Source organism: Cnephaeus nilssonii, assembly GCF_951640355.1.
Source record: "Cnephaeus nilssonii genome assembly, chromosome: 9".
NCBI lineage: Eukaryota > Metazoa > Chordata > Mammalia > Chiroptera > Vespertilionidae > Cnephaeus > Cnephaeus nilssonii.
This window is the reverse complement of record NC_137080.1, coordinates 52696313-52706118: the sequence shown is the minus strand read 5'-3', so window position 1 is coordinate 52706118 and position 9806 is coordinate 52696313. Positions and strand designations below refer to the sequence as shown.

General features: G+C 43.1%; 1 protein-coding gene across 2 annotated transcripts in view; it reads right to left on the bottom strand.

Annotated features, from left to right (window-relative positions):
* Window positions 1–6376: 6376 nt before the first annotated feature.
* The window catches only part of RNGTT (RNA guanylyltransferase and 5'-phosphatase), a 199905-nt gene continuing 196475 nt past the window's right edge, over window positions 6377–9806 (bottom strand). The window contains exon 16 of one of the 2 annotated variants that reach the window (XM_079780364.1): window positions 6377–9017. In XM_079780364.1, the coding sequence (XP_079636490.1) occupies window positions 8923–9017 (95 nt within the window). In that variant the 3' untranslated portion in view covers window positions 6377–8922. Of the gene's footprint in view, window positions 9079–9806 lie in introns of both variants that reach the window. The other variant, XM_079780361.1, reaches the window with a different exon arrangement.

Genomic DNA, 9806 nt, shown 5'->3' with positions numbered 1-9806 from the left:
ACAAAGTCCCAGAAAAGATATAGCTTTGTAAGAAACTTCAAAACGAAATCTTTTCAAAATGTGAAATGAGAAACTTGAGCTTGCTTCCATGAACTTGCCTTTTTTATATCAGATTTCCATGCTTCAAATGTGTCCTTAAATCCTGATAGAACTTTTTAATGATAATCTCTTTTAATGCTTGGGAGTCACTATCAATAAGAAACCTTGTACATGTTAGGAATAAAAAATTAGGATCATTTTTTTTTTTGGCAACCTTTCAAAAATGTCAACAGTAGAAATTACAGAGAATCAAAAATTTTCTTTTTCGTTTCTGTGTACAAATTTCTTGTGATATCTTGCTGACATCTCTTGTGAAGAAGCAAATGGACTTCTAAGTCCAATAGGATTATTTTTGCAGCAATTATTTCCAAATAACGATGAAGCCCTAATGTGCACAATGCATGTTGTGCATTGCTAAAGCAGTCTCCTTGTATCGAAAATGAATACCACCACCACAGTTCGTCAGCCATCATGGACATGAGTATCTCACATGCATGAAGGCAGAGCCTTAGCCCCCAGCAGCCTCCCAGAAGCCCCTTCCGGTCAGCCACACTCGTGCTCAGCAGCTCCAGGGGCAGTGTGTCTGGGCTGGCAGTGTGCGCTCTGCAGTTGGCCTCGCCTGTCTCCGTGGTGCAGCACCTGATGCTGGTCCTTGTGCTTTCGCTTACAGGATCCCAGAGCTGCTGCTGCTCATGAGTTCAGGGGCATCTCTCAGCTGCAGGCAACAGTCCGGGCCCCATCTGCTGAGAGGACCCCTGGCCACACAGCAGGGTGTCTTGAAACAGTGGCTGGGAAGATCCCTGGACAGCTCAAAGACGTGTCGTCACAGAGTGAACACGCCTGTGTCATCATTACACTTGGGAATATCAATTCATCTGTTGGACACAGATTAAACCCCAAACTGCACCACCTCCATTTCCTCATGTTTTTCACTGACTCCAGCCATCCCCATGGTGCTTCTGAAAGTCACTGACAAACCAAATTCATGGCCCTTTTCTCAGTCCTTGGCTCTCTGTGACTTCCAGGAGCAGCCAAAACTATTCTCTGCTTCTTCCATCAAGAAACATCTCTTAGCTCCTGTGGGCTCTACCCTCTTAGGCCTCTTCTTACTTCTTGGCCTTACTTTCTTTACTAGTTATTTTCTCTTTCCATGCATGGAAACCCCTGACCCTCTTGTTCATTCTATACCTTCTACTCACCCTGTTTTTACCATCACTGGTGTGTGGCCTGACTGAGCTTCGGTTCTAAATTCCTGCCTTCTCTGGACGGCTCCACCTGAATCACCTGTCAGCACCTCCAGCTCATCATGCTGGGAAGCTCCTTCTTCAACCCAGCCTCAAATCAGCTTCTCATTTCTGTTAAGGACACCGCCATTCATTCCCTCACCGAGGCTCAAACCCTTGAAGGTACTTTGCTTTTTAACTGATCGTTGACTCTTAATAATTCTGCCTCCCGAATGCCTATCACCTCCATCTCCTGTATTTCTTAGATACCACCCTATCCTAGCTCCTTTACTCTTACCTGGAGTATCACAAGAACCTCCCAACTAGCCTATTAATTTTCTTCTTCTGCCACCTTAGACAAATTATAGTTTATTCCCACAAAGAACTCCCTTGTTTAAAAGCTTTCAGTAGCTCTTTATTGTTGATTAAATTTAGCCTAACTTCTTAGCCAGACATTCACGATCCGTCCCAGCCTAATTATGTAACCTTAGTTCACTTATAGATTCTAGACATATTTGTTGAATTCCTACACTTTGTGCCAGACTGGCCTAGATGCTGAAAATACAGCAATGAATGAAATCAAATTCTCAGTTCTCACAGAACTTACATTCTAGAAAAGAGAGCCAGACAACAGGTAAGCAAATAAACATATATGACAGAGCATAAGCACTTGTAGAAAAATAAGGCAGGGTGAGCGCATAGATGGTGATGGGAGTGGCATTTTAGACGAGATATCCAGGAAATCCTTTTCGATAAGGTTGCATTTGTCTGGAGACTTTAATGAAATGAGTGAGCCTTGTGGATGGATATCCAGGGGGAGAGCATTTCCAGATAGAGAGCAGAGCAAGTTCAAAGTCCTTCAAGTGGGAACATGCTTGGCAGTTAGAGGAACAGCAAAGGACCCAGTATGATGAGCAGAGTGAATAAGGAGGATGAGATGAGACCAGAGGGGCTGCTGGGAGCCAGGTTAGGTAGGCCTTGTGGACTACAGTATGCATTTACGATTTAATTCTGAATGATGCAGAAGGCACTGGAAGGTTTGGGAGTAGTTGAGTGACATGTGCTAAAATATATTACAGACAAGCTGTGTGGAAAATAGCTGGGGGTGGGGGTGGGGTGAAAACTGGGATACCAGTGAGGAGGCTATTGCCATATTCTAGGCAAGAGATGGGATGAGAGTGTGGGGAGATTGAGGAGCTGTCAGATTCTGGTTGTAGTCCGAAGGTAGTGGCAACAGCATTTGCTGATGGACTGGACATGAAGTGTCAAAGAAAAGGATCAGGGATGATTCTAAAGCAACTGGAAAAAATGCAATTGCCATTAACTAAGCGCCATAAGAAGAGTGTGGGAAGGGAAGGAAGTCTACAGGAGGAGGAGAGTGCAGTTTTTAACGTATCAAGTTTGAGATGACAGACATCCAAGTGAAGATGTCAGTTTGTCAGCTGGATATTTGAGTCTAGAATTCACAAGAAAAACCCAGGCTAGAAATAAATTTGGAAATGGTGTGTAGATGATATTCGTGTTCTGAGATTAGGAGAGATTGCTGAGAGAGAGTGCAGACAGAGGCCAGTGGACTGGCCTGGGCCACTACAACACGGAGAGGTTGAGAAGGTGAAGAAGGCTCAGCAAGAGAGACCAATAGGTAGAAGGAAAGAAAACTAAGAGATTGTAGTGGTCTGGAAGCCAAGTGCAAAAAGGGTTCAACAAGGAGAGAGTAGCTTGTGATCTGTTTTAAAACAATCGGTGTGTGTGTGTGTGTGTGTGTGTGTGTGTGTGTGTGTGTAGGAGAGTGGGGGATTAGTTGGTGTATAAATAAACAGGAACTACCACAGATTGATCACTGCTAAATCTGGGTAGACAGGAGTTCATGCTATCATTTTCCTTACTTTTGTGTGTTTGAAATTTCTCATTAAAAAGAGCAAAAACAAAAGCAAAGAAACAACAACAAAACAGGGAATGAGGAACTTGTCAAATGCTGATGGTGCTGACAGGTCAATTAGGAGTGGATCTGACCCTGTAGAGGGCACTGGTGGCAGTGACAAGAGCAGTCTCAGCAGAGAGGAGAGCCAGCTGGCAGTGGGTTCAAGAGAGAATGGGAGGAAAGGGTGTGGCTTGAACAGTGACATCCTCCCCTTCTGGGAGTTTTGCAGGAAAGGGGAAAGAGGAATGGGTCAGTAACTAGAAGACCAAATGGCCAAGGATGGTTGCTTGGTTGAAGATGGAGTGATTACAGCCATTGTCCTTCACACAAGCTCTAGACCAACCCTCCAAGGCACCCTTCCCCAGGTTTTCTGTCCACACCACCCCTTCCCCACCCAACCCACCATCCACCAAGGCCTAGGTCACTCCCCACCCCCTGCATCAGCCCAATTGTATGTGATGTCTCCAGGTGTGCAGTTTCTACCTACAAGCAGTTTTTTTCAAGAAATTTTATAGCATTTGATTGTGGTGTGGCTTAATTGGGGTCCCTGTAGCCCTCGTCTTCATTGTGCATCAGAGCACACTGTGTATTTAAACTGTAGATCAAAACTATGCCATGTTTCCCTGGCAGCTTTCAGGAGGGAAGCAGAACTTCTACAGAAACTGTACTGCTTCTTATTCCTTTAGATCCTGGAAAACAGCATTCTTTAGTAGCAGCAAGAACAACATCTTCACTTGCCTTCTCCACTCTACTAGTAACGACATGGCTGGAAGCACCAACTCACACCAAGTATTTATTTTTAAAAGTAACAAAAGCCTCAGTAGTTATCAAAGGACTTCTCTAGAACAACATCAGAAGCTGGGCGGGAGCAGGTGGGTAGGGAGAAGCAGCCTTCTAGTTTAAGATGCGGCAAGCTCAGTGAAACTGCATTAAAAAATGAGACATGATTAGAAACACTCCTTGCCTCACACCTCCCTCGGTGTATCACAGGCACTTGCTTCCGATTCTGTGAGAAGTTTCCCTCTGATGCACTCGTTTTCAGTGCAAAAGGCAAGAAAAGACTGGATGCTTCTAATCAGGATTAAATACAAGATGCATCAGAGATGGCCTCTGAAGAAATAAGAACTGTAATTGGTGCTTCTAGTATGATGAGGCTAGAACTGAGGGAGACAACAGCAAACACATCTGGACTGAGTCTCGACAGCACGTACAAAAGGGCATCTGAACTTACTGCCCTGATGACGACCGAGAGCCCACTATGGCCAAGCCCCGTGCTCTGGGTCACAGAGATGATACAGTCCCTTGTCTGGAGGGGAAACTAGGGAAGATCATCACAAGACAGTGGGGGATCTAGGAGGAGATCTAGGACAGGAAGGCCCCCTTGATCCTGAGATTAAAGGAGGTTGAGGGTTTCTGGGTATAGAGAGGAGGCATTTTGGAAAAAGCCAGGAGTCACACAGCTGTGTCACAAAGCAGACATGAGATCGACACCTGCACATACAGGCTGAGGCCTTTTCTTAAAAAAGATGTTTCCATTGATTTTAGAGAGAGAAGAAGGAAGAAGGAGAGAGGGAAAGAGGGAGAGAGGGAAACCTTGGTTGGTTGCCTCCTGCATGCACCCCAACCAGGGACTGAACCCGCAACCTGGCCATGTGCCCCAACCAGGAATCGAACTGGCGACCTTTCAGTGCAGGGGACACCACTCATCCAACTGAGCCACCTGGCCAGGGCTCCGAGGGCCTCTGCTGTCATGGGCCGGGACCTCCCACTGGGGAGGAAGACAGGAGCAGGTTTGCAGTGTTCAAGGATCACTGGGTGGCAGTGGTCTGAGGGAAAAACAGTCGACTGTCTTCCAATCTCAACGTTATGAAGACTAGTGGCTCTCTTGGTGCGATTTGTTGTCAAATTCTGCTTTTCTGTGTTGTACTTGGCTATGCTTATTTTGGTACCTCACACAGCTGAGGGTTTCATTCTATTTGGGTAGCTTTAAGCATTCGGATCATTTCATTTTTCACCTCCACACCTTCTATCACAAGAGCACAATATGATCAAGTATTGTGAGGTAATCTTACTGTGGTCAGCTCTGGCTATAAAACTGACCTGCAGCTATGGGGCTGGGGGCTGCTTCTTCCCTGAGGGCCCCACCTGCCAGCCACTGCCTGGGATTTCAGCCACGCAATGATCCCAACGCCGGCCCATGATCAAGTTTTCACCAGTTTGGGGTGAACTGTAGCAGCAAAGGACAGTGTAGCAAGTCTCGCATAAAACAAAATTCTATGTAAAGGTGTGCCCTGTCTTCTAAATTATGCCCTCCTTCCTTTTTGGGTGTTAAGCTTCCCTTTATTTTATGAAATGATGGCAACGGAATTTTTGGTAAATACCCTTTAATAGAGTAGCAAAACAGCTGCAATCCCAGATCTGTGCACTGATTTTTGGAAATGTGAACTTTCTGAACACCCTCCCCCGTGAGTGCCCACCTCCCTCGCCGTGCACAGTGGTCACCTGACACCAGAGTCCATGGGAAGGGCACATCCGGTTCACCAAGACTGACACGACCTGCCAAAGCGTCAAGAGTGGACAGCTAATGCAATAACCAGGACAATGTTGGCCCAGTATATAATTTTATCACTTATTTCATCCTAATTACACCTTTGGGATTTAGCATGTTAATAAAAAAATTTAATTTCTTTTCATGGTCTCCACATCATTCACATTTAAATATTGTTAAGCAGGTAGTTAAGTGAGGTCCTAAAAATGTATTTACTTCCCTTTTCCCAACTTCATCTCCTTATTTGGGAGAGAGGTGTTAGATGCCTATTGCCCAAGAAACAACTTCAGTCGGCTGGGACCCTGGCCTGGAAGCATCCTCACGCAGGCGCAGGCGCGGGCGCGGGCACAGGCGCAGGCGCAGGAACGAGCCTTCAGGAGAGTGCTGTGTGATGCATCAGGCGCTGGGGTCAGGAAGACCCGTGCTTGTGTCTCAGTGCACAACCTACCAGCTGTTGCTTTAGGTTAGGTTTTCCCCCACTCCCCCCCACTCCAAAAACAAAAGGGGCAAACTATATCCCCCAATGCCATTCAAATTTCTTGGTCTCTCAGGAAGAAAAATAGAGGATTTTCCAAGTCTTATGCTAATTTTTAGAATGTGACACAACCAGATAGATCATGTTGGATCTGGCTGACAGCAGCAGAATCTGATGCCAGCAATAGAATGGGGCATAAAAGCATCAGTTAAAAAGATACAAAGACATTGTCACAAGTAACACAAAGTAGATACACTCTCTGTTATTTTAAGTCAGTAGTTTTATTACAATTCACACTGACACACATCAGAGAAGGAATGTCCTGACATTTTCTGAGCATTTCACAGAAAGCAAATGTAACCATCCAGGTAGTCGAGTCATCCACATCTTTCCAAACACAATGCAAAAGCTTTTATATGTGATAACTCAGAAAAGCAAATTTTTCTTATTCTTATCTACAAAACTTCAGTGTCAAAAAATGGGTATTGTGAAGTGGGCTGAGAAGGGAAGTGCTTCCCTCCTGATGTTCCCAATCCTGGCTCCAGGTCCCACCACTCCCGTCCCCTCTGACTTTCTAGATGACTCTTTATGATACTGCAGGTGATAGTGTGTTCAGGGGCCACATGGGTTTACTTATAAGGCCAACTATTACACTTCACTATAACTGAAAAGAAAGGGAAGACTAAGAAAGCTAACTGCTGGAAAATGCACAATGGCAAGGAGAAAATATCTGGCTGTATTAAAAATGAGATGCTCTTTTCACATAACTCATTTAAAAGGTTACAATTACCATAAACATTTAACTCCATTAAAGATCACTGGCAAAAGCTTGCTCTTGCATCAGCAAAAGGGCTCTGCATTTACCCAGGCTCAGGAGAAAGCAACATATGATGTGAAAAGTCACTAATCCTGGTGAAGGAGGCATCAGACTACTTGGAGTTGCTTAGGCGTTTTTTAGATCCGTTTTGTACAAGACACTATGGAACCTTGACAAATCTCCATCTTTCTAGTCATGTGACAGTTGGATGTTTTAATTCCTTCAGCGCCCAAACACACAAGAGCATACCTAAAATGGCATTTTGGATAAATTCACTATACATTACATAACTTGGGGACAACAAAGGAAAACACCTGAGCATGACGCTACTACTTCATATAGAAAAGCACTGCAGGAGAAAACTCTGTTTAAAAACATTTAAACTCAGGTGAAGGTAAATACATTTTGGTTAACCTGTGCTATCACATATACAAATCTTGTCAGATATTCAGTCTACTAGGTAAGTCATTTGGATTTTCATTTCTGACTGCATTAGTAGAAGAATATACACTGCTGCATACACTCACATGTGTATATATATGCAGAGATATGTATAAAACTCAGGCCATGAAAAAATTTAAAATACACATACTTAAAACCTGTATCTCTAAAAATAAATACATTAGCCTCTAATCGGCTAATTCTCAGTTCCTTCACAAACCAATCAGAACATGGTTTCTCAACAATGGCAGATGACCAATTAGCTGCTCTTTAAATCCATTATCTACCAGTAAACGTTTTAAAATTCAGACATACAACAGAAATAACATTCCCAGAAGAAAATGTACATAGAATCCTGGCTTTGAAAAGAAATGTCTTGGCTTCCTTGATGTTTAGTTCCTACAGGTGCCTGCTCTGTGCCTCTGCATCACATGGCAGTGGGAAAGGAACTGTGTGACAGCATGCTACCTACTCCGCTCACACCGCTTCCTGACCATGGAGTCAGCGGGCATTGCTTTTGCTGTTCTGTTCGAGGGAACTCACACAGCACTGCTTGTGTTTGATACCACTCCTGTAATCACAGTGAGTTTTGTGTGTTAATGTAATTTACAATGTGCTGATACCACTGAGGTAAAGCAGTAGCCCTGGCATTTTAAAAAATGTCTCCCAGGGAGCAATAGGGTAAAGGGTCTGGTGGTGTAGACCTAGGTTCTATGAAGAAACTCAAAACCACGGCCAGAATGGACACACTGGAGATCTGGCACTGTAGCTCAAACAACAGAAGCAGATGCAGATAGATACTCAGTGCTCTTCCTTAGAGAGGATGCAGTTCACAAAACGGAGCGTCCCTTTTTCCTTTTACATGTCCACAAATAACTCTTAAAATGATAAGGCCAGACCACGCTGTTTAATATATGCATTACTTAACAACCTTGTCATCTGTTTTTGAACACAAGAATGTCAGATATGGAGAAAATCCATGATAAAGGATAGGAAGAATGTTTAATGCCACTGCCTAAATTTTTTAAAAGGAAAATTTACCATAGCTGAAATACAACTTCTAAAAAATACAGTGTTCTAGGCGCTCACAGTTCCAGATTGCTAACTTTGTAAGTTAAAGGTAGAAGTTATCCATATATAAACAAGGCCTCTTTTTCATTGATTTCAATCTTGTTCAAACCTTTGGATATTTCAATCTTCAGATTCCACAAGGTAAGGCTGGGTTTATCAAATATAAATAAAATGTTTAAGTCCATGATGTATTTATTGTAGCACTAAGAAAACAAATGAGTCAAATATTTACAGCCGGGCTACAATACTTTTCTTTTTAAAAAAAATTCAGATGTGTATCAACATCAAGCCACGTTGTTTGTTGAATTTCTCTGGCTGCAAATGGGGCGACAGCATTTTTCTCATTCATCTCTCCTCTCAATCCTGAAGTCAGAGGCAGGACTTAGGTCAAAGGGCGAGGTCTTTTGGGAGGTGGTGGAGGCATGAGCTCCGTGTCAGGATCCAGATGATGCTTTCGTTTCTGTCCCTGAGAAGCTGCACATCTGTCAATGAACTCAAACAGAATCTCCTTGGTGACAGGGTTGGAGATGCTGTTGCATACAGCTGCGGACAAAGGGAGACACGTGTCTCAAGTGAGGGTTAATTAAGGCAGTAGACTCACCACAGGGAGATGAGAAAGGGGAAAGGTTTCCCTCCCATTATGCTAAACACCCCCACTTTACTGACTTGAGTGACATGCTTCGGATTAAACTATTCTCCTCCTTCTCCCACCCTCCAAGTTTTTCCAGTAGCTATTCATTACTGTACTATTAATTTTAAACTAAAACTTTAAGTACTTGGGTTATAAGCATGTATTCACTATGGTTTTCTGTCCCCCCAAATAGTTCTTACAGGATTTTAACCTAGCATAGTGCATCACATTATAGACCATACTCAACTAAAATTTCTACAAAAAATCTGTGCTACAGTCTATTCTTTCTCAGAAAACAGTCCACACTGCGAAGTATATAGCTCAGCATCAGCCACCATTCCCACTGAATAGGCAGGTTTCACTGTAGCTGGTAGGTAATATTATTTTAATAACTTGTTTGAAGTAAAATTACTAATTTAAAAAAGCAATTTTCTTATGTGATCAAAATTTAGTACCAGTCCTTTTAATTGTATTTACCAATTTGTTTTTTTGGGGGGGAAAGATACTGGCTTAATTATTGCGATTTTCAGAATTAACTCATCTTGTTTGAACTTATCTGCTAGCTCCAACAAGAACTTTTAAATGTATAAACAGTAACTTTTAAGCTGCAAAACTCAAACTGATAATTTCTATATTTTCT